The sequence below is a fragment of the Felis catus genome, chromosome C1, assembly GCF_018350175.1.
Source record: "Felis catus isolate Fca126 chromosome C1, F.catus_Fca126_mat1.0, whole genome shotgun sequence".
NCBI lineage: Eukaryota > Metazoa > Chordata > Mammalia > Carnivora > Felidae > Felis > Felis catus.
The window spans coordinates 6,027,209-6,051,351 of NC_058375.1; the positions used below are offsets into that span (position 1 = coordinate 6,027,209).

The following is a 24,143-nucleotide window of genomic DNA, read 5'->3' on the forward strand; positions in this document are numbered from 1 at the left end:
GCCTACATGGAGAACACCATATGAAGACTACAGTTGTGCACAAGTCAAGGAACTACCAGAAGCTCAGAAAAGCCTGAAGAAAGAGACACTTTCCTCTTGCCTTCACAAGGAGCATGAAGGACCCTGTCCTTGATCTTGAAGTGCTAGCCTCCAAAACTATGCGACAAGTTATTTCTGTTGTTGAAGGCACTCAGCAGCCCTAGCAAATGGGTACACTGCCTCACTGGGCTTCCTCCTCCCAAATAAGAGGTCTAAAGATGATTATGTAGATATGCAATCACAAGAGAGTCTGGTATGCCAATGAACACTGTGGACTCGATCCTACTGACAACAGGGATCCACCAAAAGGCATTATGCAGGTTAATATTAGGCTTATTAAGTGCAAACAAACTTGTAACACATGTCTAACCGCTTTCTTGATTCAAGCTGGGCCTTAAAGGTTCCTTTCTCCAGAATTTATGTTTCTTGTTACACAAAAAATATTCTTGCTCTCATCAGAAAGTGGGTTGTGCTGCAACCCAAAATAAGAACGCCCCAAGACACCCTCATTTGCATGTCACATCTACCTAAAATTCTTCTACAAGCACAAGAGACATGGATAAAAAGTTATGCATTGAATGCACTTTTATTTTCTCCAAAAATGTATGTCCTGGAACACCAAATGGCAGAACTTTATTTGTGCTTTTTATTTCTAAGGTTTGTCTTAGTGGTTACCATAGATAAGCTTTCAATTATTCAGAGAATGAAGACGTGGAAACCAAAGCCAGTCTCTTAGCAGGTCAGAGACCAACCCCTCAGTGAATAATCAGTAGCTACATGTTAAGACATGCCGTTTGGTACAATGCTGGGGACTCTTTTCCCTCTTTAGGAACTTGAATCAAAGGGAAATTATCCATTAGGAAAATAGTTTCATGTTTTAACTTCTTCTTTTTAAATTTTTCATTGAAGTATAACACATACGCAGAAAAGTGCGAAGCATGATAAATTCTCACAGTGTGAACAAACCCATGTAAGCAGCAGTGTCACCACGAAAGAGAACATGACCAGACCCCTGAGGGTGCTCTTCATGCTCTGTTCCAGACACCAGTTACAGCCATCAGTGTAACTAGAACCCGACTTCAAAACACCAAAGATTAGCCTTGCCTATTTTTTAACTTTATATAAAAGGAATCATACAGTGTTATACTTTTTTTGTGTCTACTCAACATTATGCTTAATAGTCTACTTTTAACTTCAATATGTTTTTTAAAATACGCACATTCCATTCTGATTCAAACCAGATTCCCAGGTTTTATTTTGTTTAGTTTGGATTTTTTTCCAGCTTAAATTCCATTTGTATCAAAAGAAATTAACACCTCAATGTTCAACATATAATCAATTCTAGTTTCTAGGTCTTTTTTCAGTTCAAGTCCCCAATTCCTAATAATGAGGAAAATTTGCAAATAAAAAGGGGAAATGTTTTACTTCACCTAAGATTTCATAAACCACAAACTTAAAGTTCCTTGTCTTTTATATATAAAACATATATAAAATTTTATGAAAATTTATCTTCATGAAAAATACGACACTTTTTCATAAATGTATAAGGAACACAAATATAACAAACTTGAAAATCCTGAATCTTTCCCCCGAAATGCAAGAAACAGAAAATCAAACTAGTTTAGTTTAAAAAGTTTAAACACTTTTTAAAGAACGTGTTTCCTTATCAAAATAGCAAGCAAACTGATATGCTAAAATTAAAAAGTCTCTCTCAATAATCTGAATTTAATTTTCTGACTGTTTTACCTGATCAGGAATTAAAAAAAAAAAAAATCATAGTATCTAACTGAAAATAGCGAATACACTGTTGGTGAGAATGTAAATGGGTACAGCCACTCACTATGGAAAATGGTTTGGAAATTCCTCAAAAAACTAAAACAGAACCACCATACGATCCAGAAATTCTACCTCTGGGTATTTAGCCAAAGGAAATGAAACAACCATCTAGAAGAGATATCCATACCCTTATGTTCACTGCAGCATTATTTACAATAGCCAAGAAATGGAAATAACCTAAGTGTCCACCAAGGGACGAATGAAAAAAGAAAATGTGGTGTATACATAAACAATATTATTCAGCCATCATAAAGGGACCAGGAGGGTTGGGGGTGGAATCCTGACACCATGGATAAAACTTGAGGGCATTATGCTAAGTGAAACAGACAGAAAAACACAAATACTGTGTGGTCTCACCTAGACATGGAATCTAACAACACCAAACTCATAGAAACAGAGACCAGGAGAACAGATCAGTACTTGCCACAGGGAGGGAGTGGGGCAGAGGTTATAGGGGATGGGTGAAGGTGGTCAACGGATACAAACTTCCATCTACAAAATGAAAAAGTTTTGGGGATATTATGTACGGCATGGTGACTACAGTTAACGATACTGCACTGCATGTTTGAAAGTTGTTAAAAGAGCCGATTTTAAAAGTTCTCACCACACACACACACACACACACACACACACACACACTAGTACCTATATGTGGTAATGGAAAAGTTAACTAATCTTACTGTGGTAATTGTTCTGCAATGTATACATATACAAAATCACTATATTGTACATCCTGAACAATATTATATATCAATTACATCTCAATAAAGCTGGGGGAGGGGAATTAGAAAATAGTGGAAAGAAATTAATATGCCACCCACAGCAAACTTTAAAAATCAATATCCTATGCTAAAGAAGCCCGTAAGGGAAATCTGGCTGCACACAGCTGTGTAATAAATCAATTTGTTACCGTGACAGCCGTCTCAAAAATAGAGTAATGGTTGATAGACAAAAAAGAAGTTAGATTAGACATGGGGACAATATATAATAGAGCCCCACGAGCTTTTTGGTTTTGGTTTTTATTTTACAACAAGTCTGTTAAATCATTCATTGGCAAATAAATGATTCAAGATAGACTTCCATGAGCATTATTTTAATCCTGACATCATTAATCAGTTAATAAATTTTTGAAAGGTTTTCAGAATTTTATTTATTCAACAAATATTTGGTACACATAGTGGTATGCTATGTGTAAACCACTGTCATAGGTGCCAAGAATTCAATGATAGGCAAAAAAAAAACCAGATTTTTCCTCTATGGAGGAGGGAGACAGATACTAATCCCAAAATAACAGAAATAAACAGAAAATTATCAGTTGTAAGCTCTAGAAGAAAAGATACTTAATGCTGTGACAGTGTCTATTAAGAAAATCTGGGGGCGCCTGGGTGGCTCAGTCGGTTAAGCGTCTGACTTCGGCTCAGGTCACGATCTCGCGGTCCGTGAGTTCGAGCCCCGTGTCGGGCTCTGGGCTGATGGCTCAGAGCCTGGAGCCTGCTTCCGATTCTGTGTCTTCCTCTCTCTCTGCCCCTCCCCCGTTCATGCTCTGTCTCTCTCTGTCCCAAAAATAAATAAACGTTGAAAAAAAAAATTAAAAAAAAAAAAAAAAGAAAATCTGTGTAACCTGGGAGAGGAATGGCAGTGACACTGAAATGGGAACACTGAAAAAAGAATAGGAAAGAAGGAAATCTGTCTGTATGCAGGTATGGGGGAGACTCACTAGCCTGAGGCAAAAGCAAGTGCAAAGGGCCGGAGGCAGGAAGTAACATGGGCAATGAGTACATTCAAGTCTATCCTGCTGAGCTCCTAAGGACAAAATAAAAATAACTCCAGAGATGAACAGCAGGGGCATAAAAGAGCTCGTTGTGACCATGCATGAAATTAAATTTTAGCTAGTGACAAATTCTAAATCATACCCATTTTCTCAAAAAAATCTCATTCTTCTCACACCAGATAATCTAAATATAGATAGACCTGTCCCCCTAGGACAAGGAAGTACAGTTAGAGGCTAGGTTTGTTTTTTGGTTTTTTTTTTTTTAATCCTCACTGTGGGGCTTGTTCTTATAGTAGGAACTATCTATATTTTACACTTAATCTGAGTATTAAAACCAATTCACAAAAACAGAAAGCAAAAACACAAAAATTAATGTGTTTTATGTCCTAAAGAAACAAACAAGCATAAAAGATCTAATCTTCAAAACAGAAAAATACACTGAAGAAATCCCTTATGACGTCCTATGGAGTTCCTACCTAAACATTTAAGATGCAACTAAGCACACAGAATCTCTGTGACTGGGTGAGAATGGTTTCTCATCAGTAACAAAAGATGGTACTATAGTGCTCTGCGCCAAGAAAGAAAAAGACAAGAAGACAAAAGAAAGGAGAAAAATCAAGTCATCTGGGAATCTAAACACAGCGCCACGCTCGTGATTCTTCAGTGCAGGTAAACATAAAAATAGGCCGTGTTTAACAACCCTCCAGTTAGAAAGAAGCTATTTGGAGACAGCAAGCAAGCCCTTCAACTTCAAAAGCCTCTCCTAAAAAGGAAGGGGGGGTGGGGGGGAGAACACCGAAGGTCAAGGTTAGTCTCCTCACCAAAGAGCCAAACATCCACCGGACCCGGCAATGTGCCAGGCACGACACCGTCACCCCCCCAAGTACGAGGGGCACCTCACGCAAAGTGGTTACGCTCTGAGTGTCACAGAAAACTTTCAAATCCTTTGGGTTTTCATAGATTCTTTATAACATATTTAGCTTCCCGAGAAAGCATACCTTTTTCATATTTCACAACGGTCCTCAGATTCACTGAACAATGCCTGCCTCCATAAATACTCTCAGCTCAATTCCAAAACACTTTAAGAACTCACTGTTTTGTAAATAAGCCGCGAGCAACTTTCTTTCACGTACTCTTCCAAACATCAAGTAGGAAGGATTTCTATTATCCCGCAGAAGGTGCAGAATGAAAGTGCAGTGGCTCTCGAACTACTTTTCTTAACACTGGTTTCTCTTAGGGAGATAATCAGCAGAAAGAGGGTACCACAATCCCATAAATGGGAAAAACAGCAGGTTTTGTGGGGGGTTTTTTAAACGTTACAGAAGTTTCCTCAACTGCAGGACTTCTCAGGGTCATTCACCATGAATCTCTTAGGACAGGGATAGGATGTGCAAGCGTTTCCCACGTGTACCGGACAACAAATACTCGCGGGAAGCACCGCCACTGACACAGGAGTAACGTTCCATCGAGAAAGACGGCCATTCGGCACCGCAAGAGGCAGTTGGCCTTTTGACCATGACCCAAACGATCACATCACCGCATTGAATTATTATGTATCATGAGAAAAGAACAGTAAGGTATTTCCTTTTTTCTTTTAATGTTTATTTATTTATTTTGAGAGAGAGTGTGTGTGCATGCACGCAAGCAGGGGAGGGGCAGAGAGAGAGAGAGAGAGAGAGAGAGAGAGAGAGAACCCCAAGCAGGCTCCGTGCTGTCAGTGCAGAGCCCGACGTGGGGCTCAAACTCACAAACCGTGAGATCAAGATCATGACTTGAGCCAAAACCAAGAGTCAAGACACTTAACCAACTGAGCCCCAGATCTTTCCCTATTTTTAAGTTACGATACTATAATCTGTACCTAAAGAAGTTAACACATTCTATTCCTTTCTCATGATTTAGAACCGAACAGGCCCACAACAAGTTATCCATGGTAACTCTATAATGAGATATTCTTCAGTGGCTCAGAAATTCTTACTGTGCAATACCTAAGTCTGTAAAATCACAGACACAGACAGCAGTATAACCGACACGTGACTCGATCGGGACTCTATCTCCGCAGCAGAGCCCTGGCTTCTCTGAAACTTAACGCTGATCACTTTTACATCACATAAATATCTTCTCAGTCACTCATCAACCAATAAATTGTAGCTGTGACTACAAGTGTAGCTGTGTAAGTTCTAATCTTGATTATCTTTGGAAATTCAGAACAAACTCCTACACAAAGAAAAATTCCAGTACTTCATGCAAAGTTCAGCAAAGTGACGGCACTCCTCAGTAAAACAACAGCATCAGGTTAACGACATAACATCATTTCTTCAATCTCCCTTTCCTGGAAAAACAGCAAACCGGAGTCTTTTGGCGGGGGGGGGGGGGGGGGGGGGGGGTTGGGAGTGAGAGACAGACAGAACCTCAAGCAGGCTCCACACTCGGCACAGAGCCCGACATGAGGCTCAATCCCACGACCCTGGGATCATAACCTGAGCCAAAATCAAACACTGGACACTCAACCGACTGAGCCACCCAGGCACCCTAACCCTAAACCCTAAACCCTCTAACCAGGAGGCTTTTAATTCTTAATTCCATCTCCTATGAAATTCATGTCACTGCTCAGCATTATAATGCAAACAAAATGATTGTAGCTAGTGTTACGGACTTCTGTAAGAAAAGTACCCGAACACAAACAACACATTACGTGAAAAAGGAAAGTTTTGCTGGCGTCCGCAGGTTCTCATGCACTGGTTTCCCTTTATCTCATCTGAAAGCTGGGTCCGTCTCTCTCTGAACAATACCTTGAACCTCAACATACTGAGTAAACTATAGGAAATTATCTGGAAAACAAAGCAAGTTAGTTGTCTTCATCTATTATTATTGGTCAGAGATCCTGAAGCTCAGTGCCTTGGAAAAGGAGGTTATCAGGAGAAATTTACTTTGGTTTAAAGGTCTTTCCAAATATTTCTTGAGCTTCTGCTCACTCCTGTGGCCAATGTGAAACACCCTGCTTCTAAGAATCTTAAAGTTTACTTGCCCCACCAGGTATTCTATTCTGCAGGGTCACCACTGCCTGTGTTTGAAGATAAAAAGCAAGGAGGAAATGAAAAGATGAAATGTACTGAGTAGACGGTGAAGGGAGAGAAGCAGCAGGAGGGGACCCAAGGAAAGAACTGACGTGCACAGCGAGCACGGAAGACCAAGTTGAGGCCGACGCAAGCAAGAAGCCAGCGGACCCAACTGCCCAAAAGTGGGTCAGTGTGTTTCCTACCTTGATGTCTCCTACCCCAAACTACCATCTCCTTTTCTGGGTCCCCTGCCGTCCCTACCACGTAAAGTGGCATGTGAATGCTGATGTCCTTCTCCAGCACAAACACCGTGAAGGCCAAATGCAACGCTGCTTACCTCCTGGTCTGTAGACAACATCATCCTCAGTGATGTAGGATGTTATCTCGCCGGTATCTGTCCTTTCGTAGCGAGATTTTTTTTTCGGTGGTTTCTTTTTGTTCTTCTTGGTGGACTCCTCCGTGGTGGCACTATTGTTGTCATTATCCTCATCTTCACTGTGATCGCTCTCGGCATAATTTTTGGCTCCTCCTTCCAAGGTACAGCTCCTGCGTGGCCTTGAATTCTCACTCTCTCTTGCTTTGTCTCGTTTATCTCGCTCTCGGTCCCGATCTCGGTCCCGGTCCTTCTCTTTGTCTTTGTCTTTGTCTTTGTCAGCTGTCATGATTCGCCACGTGCCTTCTTCTGTCCTCTCACGGCTAGGCCTCCGTGAAAGGTAGACAGTAAGCCTGGGCTTCAGTCTTCTGAATTTCTCACTCAATTCCAGGGAAAATCCAACCACTCCAACTACCCCAATGCTTCAAAAACGCTAGGCAAGAAAAGAGAGAAAGAAAAGGATTTTACTTTAACATTTTCTCATATTTCCTTCCTAAGGTGGTGTTTTGTTAAATTGATCTCTTACTTGCGTTTTAGCCCTAAAAACTTCTCATGGGCCACAGGAAAAAAGGTAGGACAAATGACACAAAGTTTAATTATATGCAGTTTTGGTCTCAGCTAGCATATGGTTTGGGATTTACTACCGCACCAAAAATGAAAACGTCTGAATGGATACTAGTAAACCACACTTTCTGTACACCAACTGTTTTCTTTTTAAGGAAAAAGTGAAATGTACCCTAGTAGAAAACATACAATGGGTACAATTATCCAAAAGGAGCTTCATAACCCACAATATTAATTTGAAAGGGCAAGAACCTATATACTAAAACGATTTCCACCTGGAAAACCAATAATCTGGACAGACTCAAAACATGTCTCAAGATGTCTCTCACAGGGTACTATCTTCGGAAAACTTTGTAGCCACACTCCAAATTTCCAGAGCTCCTCTCAAGAATAAACCAAGTGTGGACGCAAACAAAAGTGATGACCGCAAAACAAGATTCTTTTGCCTTCAATGTACCTTTTCCCATCTTCGAAGTCTACTATTCTATTTATTTTCCATGAAAAATGGTACCTCTGAAGATACATTATCTCTGCCTGAACAAAACATAACAGCTTCCAAAAACAATCTTCCATCTTTAGGGAATATTAGGTAGTTTTTACATTCTTCCAAATTTCCACTCTTAGTAATTTCCCTAATAAACTCCTCCCTAGAACTAAACCCAACAAGGACAGCCTGACGTTCTTAAGACTTTACAATGAGGAGACAGAGTCCCAAATTCCAACCCAACACGGTTCTTAACAAAAATGTTATAGGAGGGGGGGAGGACAACAGATGGACACAGACTGTTTTGTTTACCAGTCAGTTTTTGGACAGTCATAATCGCCAGTAATTTATCTTTTGCAGTCCTGTATCATCTTCTTTCATTTGCTCAACAATCTGTACTTAACACTATCTGTGTGCCAGGTGTTCGGAACTGAAGATTACAATGACGGAAGAACTCAAGAGTCCTCGCCCTCAATGCTCTAATGCCAAACAAGCAAACTGATCAATATAAGAACCATCTGTTTCTCGTGTTACTAGGGCCGGATAAGAAACAACATATGCAAACAAACAAAAGATCGGTCCTCTTTACTTAGACAGCAACAAACAAATCAGCTTGCAATTACATGCCTTAGACACAGAGAAAATTCTCTTCCGTCACGCCAAAACCATAAAAAGTATCATATACTCTCTCCAAAGCTCTTAGGTCAAATCTGACACCAGAAAAGACCTTTCCATAAGCACCTCAACTATCCTTAGGTATTCGAGAAAATAAAAAATGTTCACAACCACCTATGGGAGACAGACCCATGAAGGAGCAAATAAAGCTGATCATTTAAAACAGAGTCAGAAGGGGGAAAGCATGTAGCACAAACCTAGATTGCTTCCTTCTACACGGGAAATATGCTTCTAGATAGGATTTCCATTTTCTAAACATATTTTAAGAAAATGAAAAATTATCTTAGTGCCTGCAAAAGTTCTGCCCGTATGAATCATCTGCTAAACAGACAGTAATATACTCCTAAATCCCTGTAGGCCACTAGTGCTAGCAATTGAAAATACTCAAAGAGACATATTACTTTCTCCACTGGGCTTAAGTTAAAGCATGAACAAGCCAATCATGCAAGAAAGAAAACTATCAGCTAACGCCGTTGTTAAAACATTCCTCTTTGACACTGAAAAACATACCAAGGTCTCCCGGGAATCCGAAAGAACAAGGGCTTAGGCTGAAAACCTCGCAGATGTATTTCAGGACAGACATCTGATGAATTTAAGAAAAAGACCATTCTCTCCAGGGTTAAGAAGATAACCAGAAAATTATGTAAAAATATTATTTCAGCACTCAAAAAGGAAAAAAATAGTAAGTCCAAATTATACATCCAACACCACTCCCTACAAAATCATATACTAGCTTCTATTTACAAAGAAATTTGAGTTGCTTCTGCCAAGAGTAAGCAAGAAAGAAAAATTCAAGAAAAAACAGAGAAAGCATCCACAAAATGAAATCCCATGTGTGTATCCAACTTTCAGGTAACTAAGAGCAGTGATAATCCAAAACAAAAGGCAATTACCATTTACATTTGGCTCTAAAATACAGTGCAGTGGGGATATTTTTTTCCCTCTGCATTTCCCATACTAATCATAATCTTTCTGAGCTTCATCTCACAATGACCAACATACAACAATAATGTGACATTTAAGGAAAGGGACCCAGAGAGAAGCCAGATGGCACTGAGAAGGGTAGTTGTCACTTCAATTTGCTAGAAAAGATTTACCATTACAACAACAGCGTTTTTGTTAACAACACCGGGCTCACGCCATGATCTCGCTCAGTTCTTTTTCTCAACTCAGTGAAGTGAACCAGACAGAAGTCACCGTCCCCACTTTACAGACTACAGAAGGGCAACTGAGAAGAGATCGTGTGCACAAAGCCATACACCCAATGATTCTTCCAAAGGGAAAGCAGTCCTACAGGTAAACCCCATCCAACCTGAACAACCTACTCCTCAGGTTACAATCTATGTTCCCAGGGTCACCAGCTCTTCATAGGTGCTAACTTTTCCCACAGGCAATAATTCACACAGACAGATTTAGGAAACCTGTCTTTGCCCTTCCCTTCCAGAAAAGAAATTCTTGTCCACTAAGAAAGACAAAAACGTTGAAAGTGTCTCTGTCAATCCACTGCTCCACCCACTTGAACAGAAAGCAGTATAACATATTGTAACAAATAACACGAGAGAAAATCTACTCTATAACATGTTCAGATTCACAACAATCTTCATTTATTCACAGAACAAATGTCTACCAAACCCCTACTGTGTACTAGTTACCGTTCTAGGTGTGAGGAGAGTAGCAAAGAACCACCAACTCCCTGCCCTCGTGGCATTTATGTTTTAGGGAGTGGGGAAAAGAATCATACTCAAAAGAATAATATATATATAGTACATGGAAAGATCTTACATGGGGAATCCAAGGGGGACACAGAGTATGGGTACATTGCAATTTTAAATGATGGTCAGGGAAGCCCTCAGGGTTTGCCCCGAGCAAGACATTTAGAGAAAACGCCCTAAGGACACACGAAGGGAGAGCATTCCAGCAGAGGGAGAGCAGGTGCAAATGTCCAGAGGCAAGAGTGAGCTGGGCACATAGGAGGCTGGTATGAGAAAAGAGAGAAGCACCTGGAGAGGAGATGGGGGCGGGGGGTGGGGGGGCTGGATCCTGCCTTGTAGGCCAGAGTAAGAACTTTGATGCCTTTACTCAAGTGCCATGATGTGACATGCAGTGACTCGAATGACACTGGAGCCACCGCGGGGATCTGAGCAACAGAGCAAGAAGACATGATCTGACTTCTGTTCAAGATCACTCTGGCCAGTGAGAAAAATCCTGAAGGGATTCACGTGTTGCAGCACTAAGACCGGCCAGGGAGGCGGCTGGCTACAACAGGCCAGGTAAGCGGCGAAGGCAGCTGGGGCAGACTGGCATGGTGGTGGCAGAGAGGAGATAAGTCCTGTTTTCTATGTATCTTTAAGATAAGGGTCAAACAGGATGTGCTGACAAACCGGGAGGTGAGGTGTGAGAGAAAGAAGTCAGGAACAACCCCAAGCTTTCTGGCATGAGCCACTGGGCGAATGAAGCTGACGTTACGCAAGTTCTGGAAGGAAGATCAGGTATGAACATGCAGAGTTTGAGAAGCCTATAAAAACCACATGAAGATTTTCAGAGGTCCAGGCTGGAGACAAAAACTTACTTTTTAATTTAGTTTTGAAAGCCACGAGATTGTGTGATGTCACCAAGGAAGCGAAGGTGAATAGTTTTTCTGATAAAAATTTTTTAAGCCCACAAAAACATGTACTGCTCGTGCTGGAGTGGAGAGGATCTTCAAAACAGACTTACAACTCACATTTCCAAAAGCAGCACGCCTAGGACTCGTGGCAAACACATCCTCCTCTCACTGGTTTCCACACTCGCCAGGTTGTGCTTCGTCATCTCATCTCCACTGCTAAATCCGGGCAGCCGGCCTGGCTCTGTCTTCCGCTAATCGGAGTCCAAGGCCTTCAAGAGTCGGTGATACGGAAGCACTCTTTCTGACTCCAGGTGACTGCACCTTCTGTACAAACATCGCTCACCCCTTCAAAATCAAGCCAACAACCCACCCGCAAACCCCTCACTACCGATCCGAGCCGATGCAGATAAAAACCTAAAAATTCAGTCACCCTCAGGGCCGAAACCACACTTAAGAAACCCACTTCCTGATACTATCCAAGCAGGTCCCAGAAGATCAGGCCCAGCACAGAACTGGGCTGAGAAGCCAAGACCCAAGTTCTTGGCAGTGCCATGTGCTGTCCTGCCTTGGGCAAATCGCTCTACCTCTCTGAATCCGTTTCCCTGCTGTAAAACGGGGTCGACAGCTAGCCACGCCACAAGAGCTGCTGTAAGGATTAAGTTAATTAAGCATACCATATGGAGATGCGCTCACAGATTGCAAAGCGCTCTACAAATGTAAACTCTCAACAGTAGATAATCCCCAATAGTACACTGTGCCATGCAAGACATAAATGGAGCCCAACACCATCCATACCCTCAAGAACTTATCTTCTCTTGCGGAGAAGTGGGGGTTCTACTGCACAATTAAGAACCAGATCGTGTAAAATTGACTACAAATAACAAAAATTCAAACAGATCCTCTCTGGGATCATGTAAAACTCACTTATCCATGAAAACTTGCCTCTCCCTCCTGACTTCTCACTCCCTGAATTCCAATCATCTCACTTACTCAAGCCAGATTCTGCAGGACACTTGACTCACCAAATGCAGCTAGTGAAGTACACATAATTCTTCCTCACTGAACCAGAGCAAGAGATATTTATGTTTGTCACACGCCTAACCACACACCAGGCATTTTGCTCGGCTCTTCGGGTCTCCCAATCACATACCGAATCTCTGATTTATCCGTTGCGCCAGATGAAATGTAACAAGCCATCATCTTTCGCATAGATTAATACAACTGCCTTCTAACTGGTCTCTGTGACTAAAATTGTTTTTGCCTTCCTTCCAATTCATCCTGCAGTGCAACCAGCCAGCAGCTGACAACCGCACCACTTTTTTAAAACAACTTTATAGAGATACAATTCACACAACACAATTCAGCCCTTAAAGTGCAATTCACTATCCATCACCTCTTTCCAAAGACTGCAGGGACCTTCACATCCTGACTGTCCCTTCTCTTGTCCAGCCCCATCGCCACCTCTCCTGTGGGCTCCAGCTACCTCAAACACTTCCTTCCATCTCAGGAACCTATCTGCTCAGAATAATCGTCCCCTCCCCTCGGTCTACCTAACCTCAGCTCAAATTCAGGCCCTCAGGCATTTCTGCTGCCCAACTCCAGGAAGGCTCCCAGACAGACCAGAGTCCAGACTCCCACTGTTCCCCATCCTGCCTATAAAAGGACCCTCGCGGATCCCACTACTGTCATCATTGTTTTTTTAATTTTTTTAAAAAAAATTTTAATGTTTATTTTTTATTTTTGAGAGAGAGAGAGAGAAAGAGAGAGACAGAGTGCAAGCAGGAGAAGCAGAGAGAGAGGGAGACACAGAATCCAACGCAGGCTCCATCCAGGCTCTGAGCTGTCAGCGCAGAGCCCGATGCGGGGCTCAAACCCACGAACCGTGAGATCATTACCTGAGCCGAAAATCAGACACTTAACCAACTGAGCCACCCAAGCGCCCCACGTCATCTGTTGTTAACCTGTTGTTAACAGGTTAATCTGTTGTTAATCCTTTCTCCACCACCTGACAAGGACCATGCCTACCTATCACATGTTCACTGAAACAACTCCCACTAAAGCCATTTCCTCTCTGTTATCAAGTCCACCTCATTACCATCTGGCCATTCAGCATCCCCTGAGAGGGCTGACCACACACCCTCCTTCTGGAAAGGCTTTTTGCCTTTGGCTTACCTGGCACGGTCCTCTCCTGAGCCTACCTGCCTGACCCTCGGCCCCCAGCCGGGCCAACCAGTGCAGGAGTTCCACAGGGCCCTGTGCGGGGCCCCCTTCTCCCAACGCCCATCCTGGCCAATCTCCTACACTTCCGTCGGTCCACACACACCACATGCACACAGGTGATCCCCAAATGTGTCTACCAAACCTCGGCAGAGTGAAGACTGTCCACCTGAAGTCTCCTCCCGGAGGTCTCCAAAGTGTCCCCAGCATATCCAAACTGAAGGCACACTCTGGCCCCAAATGAGCCCCTCTTCTAGATGGTCTCTCCCGGTGACTAGTTCCCCTGCCCATCCTTGCTACTCAAGAGAGGCAGCATCTTTACTGCCCACCTTTCATCCTGACGTCGACAAATCCCGTCACCGTTACCTCGTAAGTTTCTCTCAAGCTCCTCTACTTCAGGACGCCTCCAACACCACAACCTCAGTCGAAGTTACCAGGACAGGGGTGCCTGGGGGGCTCGGTCGGTTAGGCGTCCGACCTCAGCTCAGGTCACGATCTCACGGTCTGTGGGTCCGAGCCCCGCGTCGGGCTCTGTGCAGACAGCTCGGAGCCTGGAGCCTGCTTTGGATTCTGTGCTTTCCGCTCTCTCTCTGCCCTTCCCCTCCTCACACTCTGTCCAAATCTCTCTCAAAAAATAAACAAACATTTAAAAAAATTGTTTTTAATTATTCATGAAAAAAATAGGTCATATGATCAACCTAACCCCATTCAGTAGGTACTGTTGTTATGTACATTTTCCCAAAGCAAAAGCAAGCACAGACAAACTGAGCAAGCTGACCAAAAATCACACAACTATGTGTTAGATCTAGAATATGAACCCAGGCCACTGACTCCAGAGCCTAGACTCTTAACCACAAGGCCATATTGCCTTAAATTACCCGTCCTTAAAAGCCAAGCTATCCAAAGGGTGTCACTGTAGGCCCTTGAGATGAAAACAGCATTTTGGGAACATTCACCTTGCCTGGCTGGAGGTATATGCCATTAAGAGGTGTTAGTCCAATCCATACAAGCTTGCTTTCAAATCCACTCTCTGAAAGTCTAACTAGATCAGGAACCAAAGCACCTCAAGAACATCTGCCTTTGCCATTTCTGCATTTACCATTCTCCTTTAGGAGCAAAAGGAGATGGTCCCAACATGGAAGACCTAAGAAAACTGCCCAAGAAATATGGGGTCAGCAGATCTGTGAACCCTGGCAGAGGTAAGACTGTGTTTTATCTAAAACTGATGTGGTACTAGAAGCAGGTTGTGAAGTTCTTCCCCCAGACAAACCCAACCGTACAGGCAAATGGCTGGCTACACATGCCCCTCCCACGATTCTCTACACTTGGGGTTAATGAATATTTAAACTCCCATCAATCCTGAGTTCATACCCTCATCCCTAGAGCACACGTCTTATTCGAAGAATCTACACAATGGAGATGGGATGTACTAGCCAAATTCGGAGAGGGAACTTTGTGGCACCAAAACATAAGGAAGCACAGAATGAACGCCCCTTATTCAGAAGTGGATGTAATGTTTAAAGGAACACTTCCCCCTCAGAAACTTGGGGGGAGAACTCAAAGAATGAAGATGAGTGGACTCTGACAAATATATTAATTTCTTCCAAAAAGACAGAATAACAAAACACAGGACGTACAAAAGGTTTGGAAAGCACCTAGAACAGCAAAACTCTAGATTACAATTAACAACTCAATTAAAATTAAATAACAAACAATATCCAATCTTCTTATTTGAAGTAGGAGTAAGGAATTCCAAAAGATGAGGTGCCTAAGCAGGTTTCCATACATAAACGAGAAAACAAATAACCAATCAACCCATCATCCTTTTCTTTAAAGAACACACAAACTCATTTAATATAAGCAATCGTTGTCCTATACTGTTAAATGTGAAATTCTGCCAAATCCACACAGAATTTTTTACTTTGCACACTACCTACAGTTGTGTCTCTGCTGCTCAGTGGGTTAAGGAAAATTCACCGTCACTCTAAACTAGGCCTACTCAACTGCGGCAAGATAAACATTTGGGGTCAGATCATTCTTTGTTGTGTGGAAGCTGTCCGCCGTCCTGTGCATTATCCCTGGTCTCTACCCATGGGAGATCCTAACAGCACAACCCACTGCTCCAGTCAGGACAATAAAAAAGAACTCCAAATATTGCCACATATCATCTGGGAAGCAAAACTGCTTACAAAGGAGAACCACTGCTTTAAAGAAATAAAATTATTTGTCTATCACAGAGATTTCAAGGGGTTAAACATCTGTGTTGCTTTATTCATAATTATGCTTGACTAACATGCAATCCATAAAGCTAACACCATTACAAAAACTGTAAGATGGCATGTTCTTTGTTCTCTGAAATAAGCTAGACTAATTCAAAGCACTGCCTGAAATAGTAATTACACAGGTGTCTAAAGCTGAATTAGGAAAACAGAAGTAACATATCCTGAAAATCTTGATGTTTTCTGGCAAGCCCTGAAGATTGTTAGGGGTAATATTACTCATTGGTGAGTTGCCTGATTGTGGGGCCAAGTGGATGCTTCTGTTATCATACAACTGAAGAGAAAACCTGATGTCCACAATGCCAAGTACAAGGGAAACCAAATGCCTATGAATTCAAGCCCCTGATGTGAAAGGGGATAGAATTCCTAAGCTCACTTGCCCAAAGCAAGGCCATAAAGAAAAAACGAAGCAGATGGAGAACTATAATATGGTATATCCGTACAACAGAACATTATTCAGCAATTACAAGAAATGAAATACTGATACAACATGGATACAAAACCTGGAAAACATTATGACATGCAAAAAAAAGCCAGTCACAAAAGACCACATATCATATGACCCCATTTATAGTAAATGTCCTGAAAAGGCAAATCCACAGAGAAAGCAGATTAATGGTTGCCAAGGAAGCGGGGGACAGGGCAGGGAATGACTGTTATGGTTACAGGATTTCTTTTAGGGGTGATAAAAAATGTTCTAGAATTGACTGTGGTGATAGTTACACCTATCTGTGATATATTAAAGCCATTAAATTGTATACTTTAAATGGGTAAATTATAAGTGAATTATATTTCAATACAGCTGTTGAAACACACAAACAGCGACTTTACAAACTAGTAAGAAAAAAGCTCAAAACTTTACTGCAGTTAAGAAAAAAGATGCTAAAACACACAAACAGCAATGTTACAAACTAATAAGAAAAAGCTCAAAGCTTTACTGCAGTCAAGAAAAAAGATACATCTGGCTAAAATAAGGATGAGCTGTTACTCTGTAATTGAGTAACACCACCTCTTAAAGCTGTAAAAGTATAGTTAATGAACACATAGAAGGAGAAGTTTTACCTCATGTAATGCTAAGAATGAGAGAAACTTTCTTTGGACCACAATCATCTTTTTGTTTGTTTAAGTTTATTTTTGAGAAAGAGAGAGAAAGCACGAGTCAGGGAAGGGTAGAGAGAGAGGAAGGAAGAGAGAGAAGAATCCCAGGCAGGCTCTGCGCCATGAGCACAGAGCCCAATAAGGGGTTCAAACTCACGAACTGTGAGATCGTGACCTGAGCCAAAATCAAGGGTCAGCCCGCTTAACCAACTAAACCACCCAGGCGGCCCTGGACCACAATAATCTTTAACATGCAGTAGTATGTGCTCAGGCTTACACCTGTGCATCACATGTTCCGAAGCAGGTAAACAGGACAGGGTTGCTTTCAGTCTGCAGAGCTCCAAGATGCAAAGTAATTCACAACCATGGCACATGAGCTCTCAGCATTTGACGAAAGGTAATGACAAGGTGAATTTTATAGTTAATACAATTACACTTCACACATACATGAAAAACCAAAAGCATTCATAATGCACTTTTAATCCATGGGTACAAATTATATCAAGGGAAAAACAGAAACATAAAACTCATTGGAGCAATCCTTCTAAAAACACTTAGAATCCGAGTCTTAGATGAAAAGGAAAGGTAGCCCTGACTAAAAGCAGAAGTCTAAATCAAAACTCAATTTGCCATTTTCTATGTCTGAGCTATTCTGACTGGGTGTGATTGTCTCCAGGTTGACCAAATGTGTTACCCTGCCTTCTTTGTTAGCCTGATGTCATTCAGAGAAAAGCAGAACCACCAGAACTACTCAGTTCCAGATGCCGGCAACCAGTGAGTGCGCAGGGAGTACGGGGAGTCCCAGGGCCTGGACCACAATGCTTAGATGTTGCAGCTGTTGTAACCCTGATCATCAAATAAACACAAAGTCCAGAGCAGAGTCTTGGTTAACTGTTCCATTAATTCAGCAAATATTTACTGAGTACCCACTGACTGCCAGGAAGTGCCCTAGTCCCTACAGATACTTGTGCGACCAGAATACACACAATCTGTAACCTCAGAGAGCTGAGAGTACAGAAGGGAAGGAGCAGACAATAAACAAACAAGAGCAGTGTATTACCTGGTGGTAAGTGCTACGGAGAAAAGCAAAGCTGGGCAAAGGGAATGAGGGGCTGTTAATTTATTTAAGGTAATCACTGATAAGGGTCACCTGACCTAAAGAACATACGTGAGCAAGCTGTGTGGTTGTCTGGGAGAAGGCACTCCAGGCAGAGAGAAAAGCAAGTACAAAGGCCCAAGGCAGAAGCATGCCCAGACAGCAGCAAAAGGCCAAGGTGGCTGAAACAGTGAAAGCAAGAAGGAAGCCAGAGATGAAGAGAAAGCTGGGGGCGTTTACTAAAGTAAGAGGAAAAAGCCAGTTGCATAGAAAAGGAAATGAGTGACATTCTAACAGACACTCTCTGGCTGCCGTAGGGCTTAGGAAACTATTGATTTAGGCAAGGTAGCGGCATGCAAGGTACCGGCAGAGGTCAGATTGTAGATACGTTGTTCAAGGAGGGCCATCAGAATCTGTTGTCAGATCGGACGTAGTATGAGACAAAGGAGGGGCCCAGATCTGGGCCTGAGCAACTGGACAAGTAGAGCTGTCATTTACTGATATGGGGCAGAGAAGGAAAATGGGAAATTCTGTTTGGAACAGGTTAGATTTGAGATGCCTAACAGATCTCTAGAGTTGAGAGGTTAGAAAGCTCTAGGCTAGAGATAAAAATCTAGTCTTCACCACACAGGCAGTATCAACAACCATGAGACTGGCCAGTTGAAACCAACAACCGGGGATGAAATACACAAGGTCGCAAGAAAACAGTCTGCAGCAAATAGGATATTACAGACAGGCCAAATAAATCTGTGAACGACCAGTGAAGCTACAGTGACGGGATGGTGGAAAGACCGCATAAGGACCCTGTTCTGAAAATCCTGAAAGAAATGAAAGCAATACAATACACTGGTTTATTCACAGGGAAACCCAAAGCATATGTAAGGTGTCTAAAGAAAAACTCCAGATTAGTGATGTTACCAAAAGCTGCATTTAATAAAATCTAGGCTGCTACAGTCTTGTTGGTTTCCACTCCAGGAAGACACATTAGATGGGAACACTCCCCTACCCCATTTCAAAGGGAAATGCACCTGCAGTCCAAAAGAAGACCTGGGGGCGGGGTATGCTATTTGAAAGATACTCACCTTGCAAGTTAATAAAAGAGAATTACTGGATTAAAAAAATAACTTCGCTAAGTAACATTTCTGAGTTCCCGAATTGAACACTGTAAAGTCCACATGAAAAGAGAGAAAGAAAACATGAGGTGTAATAGGCTCATTAGTGATGTTTACTTGGTGTCATAATTGGAATCCTAAAGAATTGGTGAGTCAAAGAAGGAGGGGGGAGGTGTATTGTTTTTAAATACTTAGTATGAAAGGTTTAACTGGATTCAAAAATCTATGTGATTAAGAAAACTGTGATTACATTAATCAATTAAAGAAAGGAAAGTGTGCCACCAAATTTAAAAGATAATCATATGGGCGCCTGGGTGGCCAACTTAGGCTCAGGTCATGATCTCCTGGTTTGCGGGGTTCGAGCCCTGCGTCAGCCTCCGCACTGACAGCTCAGAGCCTGGAGCCTGCTCAGATTCTATGTCGTCTTCTATCTCTGCCCCTCTCCTGCTTGTACTCCCGTGTGTGCGCATGCCGTCTCTCTCTCTCTCTCTCTCTCTCTCTCTCGCTTTCTCTCTCTGTCTCTCAAACATAAACAAATAACTAAAAACTTTAAGATAAATAAATTAACAAAAGATAATCATACTCTGGAAACAGAATTTTAAACACTCAAATTACTAAATTCTAGCTAATGACAAGTTTCCAGCAACTAGAGAAAATGCAATATTCTTCTATTTGCCACCTCCTTCACGATGAACAAATTCTTTCATTAATGGTGATCAAGAATTTGAAAACATGTTCATAAGAAAAGTCTTCATCAGAAACTGACTAGCCATTTTATGCCTAGAATCTAATGTAAAAATGTATGGTTCACAGAAGCAAGCTCAAATTTTCCAACAGAAATTTGGAAGAACCTTTATTCGGTATTTTAGGCAAATTCAACGTTTATTATCTTCCTTCACTGTTACTTCCTGTCTTATATTTGAGAAGTCATAATGAATTTTTCACAAAGTCCCATATAAGCACTCCCAAAATATTTCCAGTTTACCCAGTATGCTACACAAATATCATCTTCTACATATGTGGAACAGTGGGAAAAGCACGAACTCCAGGTAATCTGAACAGTACACGCATGTTCTATAGCTGACTGTTTTAGATTCCCTGTACTTGTTGGCACCAAATGACTGATTACATTAACATTAAGAGTAAGAATAACCATAAAGGGAGGGGAAGGGTCACTGCCCAATAAGAGAGTCTAGATTTCAAAATAAGCATTCTTACATATAATTATCTAGCTGCCATCATTCATCAGCAATGAAGACAGCACTGCTTTTTCTCAGCACTAAAGTCTCTCCATGACCAAGAAGGGCATCCAAGATGCCAAGAGCAGTTAAGTGATATATGACATATACAGCAAAAAGCTGAAAAGCACAAGAGTCAAATCTGTGGGTACTCAGAGCCAAATGGAGCCTGAAAACGAAGAAACTACAAGTGGAAAGAAGGAAACAGTAGAAGGAAGCATGGGACAGCACAAACCTACAGAGTGTCACCTGAAGTTCCCACTGCAGGTGTCAGCAGTAACCTCTCAGGTTATTCAGATATACCATACGTGGCTTCGGGCCCCAATACGTTAAACCATTGTACCATCAGTTTTCAAAGAGTCCCTTGGCAGAATACAAATGGCTTAAGAGTATACCAGTGCCTTTCTATTAAATGTTTACCAAAAAAATCTTAAATACCATTAACTCAAGGTCAGATACTAATTCTGTGTACAAAAAACAAACAACAAAAAAACAACAAAAACCACACACACACTTGGATATGTGTGATCAGCAGTACGTAGAAAAAAACTCATACGGAAGACAAGATATTTTTTTTTTATTTTCACCCTCTCTTGATGACAACAGATAAACATTCAAGAATAGTCCCTATTATTATATAGTAGCTTAGTTTATTTATTACAACAAACTTTAGAGGATGATATAATGGCCCCACATAACCCATGAAAAACCCCAGTCCTGCTCAGCTTGTAACACATTCTCTAATAAAAAAAATCATTTACCTCTTGGACCAGGTCCACCTGGGAAGGAAAAGAGAGTGCCTTCAAGTCTACATCAGGGTTTTCCAATATAAATGTGGCACCTCTCTAAAGCAAGTGTCTGCCAAGATCTTGGAAAGATCATTGCCAAGAAACCCATTAATTTGCAACAAAAGACTCCAAAAGATAAGTATCAAAGTGAGAAAAAGTAAATATCATGTTTCTTTAAAGAATGGAGTGAGAAAGCTCAAGGCTATCCGTTTATATTAAAACATACACAAATTAGATCTACTGCATTACAATTTAAAATGTAAATTTTATTAAATATTATATATGCAAAACTGTAGGTTTTTCCAGAGCCCTTATCTTCATCCTGACATTTATAAATTATTAATGCAGCCCTGTATCCACCACTGGACTGTTAGGAAACCTTATGATTTATAGACCTGAACATTATCATCAGAAGGAAAGTAATACTGGGAGGGAAAAAAAGGAAAAGCTATGTCTTCAGAACTTTTCCAACAAAGCTTTTTTTTTTTAAATATTAAAAAGCAAGTGAAAGGATGACACCTATGAACAGTAACTGCGGTAACAATGAGCAGGACTGAAGGAGGCAGACACTGCGTTTCTTCCAGAAGCAAGTGCATCTGCTAACAAGACTTATATTGGTCACGTGTTGGCAGGCTTAATCAATACCACACAGGTATTCTTTTCTAAGCTTTCATCTCATAGACTCTTAAGAAAAAGACAGCAGAGCAATTGCCAGCTTAAATGAGGTCTGTATCCCAACTGTTCAAAAGTCAAGTTCCCTTGACAAATTTCCTCAATTTTGTTGTCAAGGAAAAATTAAACCTACAAGCAAAATACTCCTTCCCTAATCCACAACCACAAAACTATCAGAAGTTCAGTCTATTGCCCAATGTTACGTATATTGAAGCGCTCTAGTCTCTAGTGACCTTTAAGAACACCTGGAAAGTGCAAGCAACAATATTCAACACGAGAGAACATAAATTTCAAAAGCAACTGACAAATGCAACCTGGAAGGCTGAAATGTAAATGGAGCATAAGGTTACAACAGCATTCTCCAAAGAAATCCTCTTTCTCACTTCAGAAAACAGAGGAATTTCTTCTCAAATCCTTTCAATGGAAAAACTGCCACTTCCAATTAAAGTCAATTTGATCAAATCTATGAGACCTGAGGGAAACGCACAGGATCCCTTTCTTTACTCTTGTCCCTGCTTCCTTTGCAACTTGCAAACTGACTACCAATATGACTAACTACCTAGAGACATGTGTGCCATTTTCAACAACTGGTAATTTACAGTTTTGTTTGTTTTTAACCAGCTGGATGCAATGTGTATTGCTTCTTCCCTATAGGTCTGTCCCTTTTGATATTTTTTTAAACAAATGATATGATATGAACTAAGAAGCATTTTTAGACTACTACAGAATTTTAGAATTGTGTAGAAAAGGCAGTAATAGTAAATAGCAGCTCCTCTCATCAATGTAAAACCCACGGAAGCCCCCAATAGCAGGGAAGACATTTCTACGCATCCAGAGAGCCTCATTACCACATCCACGCTAAGCCAATCCTACTCTCTACCAGGAACAAAACCCAGCAGGGTACATGTTTGTTGGTGACACTATTAGCCTTTCTAATAAATTTTAGGCTTGGTAATCTACCGGATGGAATCAAAGACAAACTGGAGGCAGATGATGTCAGGGCTTCTATCTCTAGTTCCCATAAGATGATGCATGTAACTGAATGGAGAAGAGATTTTAATTTTGAAGAGTGTTGCGTTTCAGTTGCCTATTACATAGCCATCCAGACTGAGGTATCCGCTGGGCAGCTGGAAATATAGTCTCAGCCCCAAATGCTCAGGAGGACCAAGGCAAGGTTATGGACTTGGGAGTCTTCAACATATAGGAAATGCTAAAATACAAAGAATCCAAAGACTTTAATATGTACGGATACTAAACGAGATGGCCCAGAAAGAGCATTAGATGAAGACTATAGGGCTAAACATAGATACCGCCAGCTTTTCCCAAACCAAATTCCTAAAGAAAATAAAAATCCGGATGCCCTGACAAGCAGCCCAAAACAAACAACCATCACAATAAAACCTTCTGTTTAAAGTAGGTATGGGACACATTGCTTGTACTCATAATGTTTACACCACATATTGTCCTATTAAAGGGTTGAAGAAGCCTATAGGTAAGAAAACTATTCAACAAATTAGTTATCAACAGGATCAAACACCCACAGGATATTGTCCAGTGTAATTCATCTCCAAAAACGATCAATGCCCCCCAAAACAGGGGATGCACACCTGGGTGGCTCAGTCAGTTAAGCATCCGACTTGATTTTTGGCTCAGGTCACAATCTCACAGTTCGTAAGATCTAGGCCCTCTTTGGGTTCCATGCTGACAGCATAGAGCCTGCTTGGGATTCTCTCTCTCTCTCTCTCTCTCTCTCTCTCTCTCTCTCTCTCTCTGCCCCTCCCCTACTCACACATGCACTTGTGCTCACTCGCTCTCTCTCCCAAAATAAACAAACATTAAAAAAAGAGAGATCAATGCCAACTCTTGTTCTTCCTTAGAATAGTATGTGATGTGAGTTGTAGACAAGAGTAATAGAAATTCAACTTAACTGCACTTAACTAATCCTTAGAAAGTCTTGTTGGGAACTGATGCCCCGAATACCTGCCACATCAACTGGTCCCTTAATCACCGATCAGATTTTAGAAAACTTCTCCAAACTATTCAACCGGTCATTTTCTCCTCATGTTAGAGACCAACATCAACTTGAACTACAGAACCATATAAAGAAGGATTCACTTCGCAAAAGTTTTAGAAGGCAAACTGAAGGACTAAATAAAGCCAAGTCAGGTACTTTCTACCAAGAAAGGACAGAAGAACAGAGGGACAGAACAAAGGGGGTTAAGGAAAAGAATCTGCCAGTG

At 41.4% G+C, this 24,143-nt stretch overlaps 1 protein-coding gene across 1 annotated transcript in view; it reads right to left on the reverse strand.

Annotated features, from left to right (window-relative positions):
- The window catches only part of RERE (arginine-glutamic acid dipeptide repeats), a 421,706-nt gene that overhangs the window by 253,920 nt on the left and 143,643 nt on the right, over positions 1-24,143 (reverse strand). Inside the window, 1 exon segment of the mRNA XM_023258065.2 lies at positions 7,040-7,508. Within this exon segment, the coding sequence (XP_023113833.2) occupies positions 7,040-7,364 (325 nt within the window). The 5' untranslated portion in view covers positions 7,365-7,508.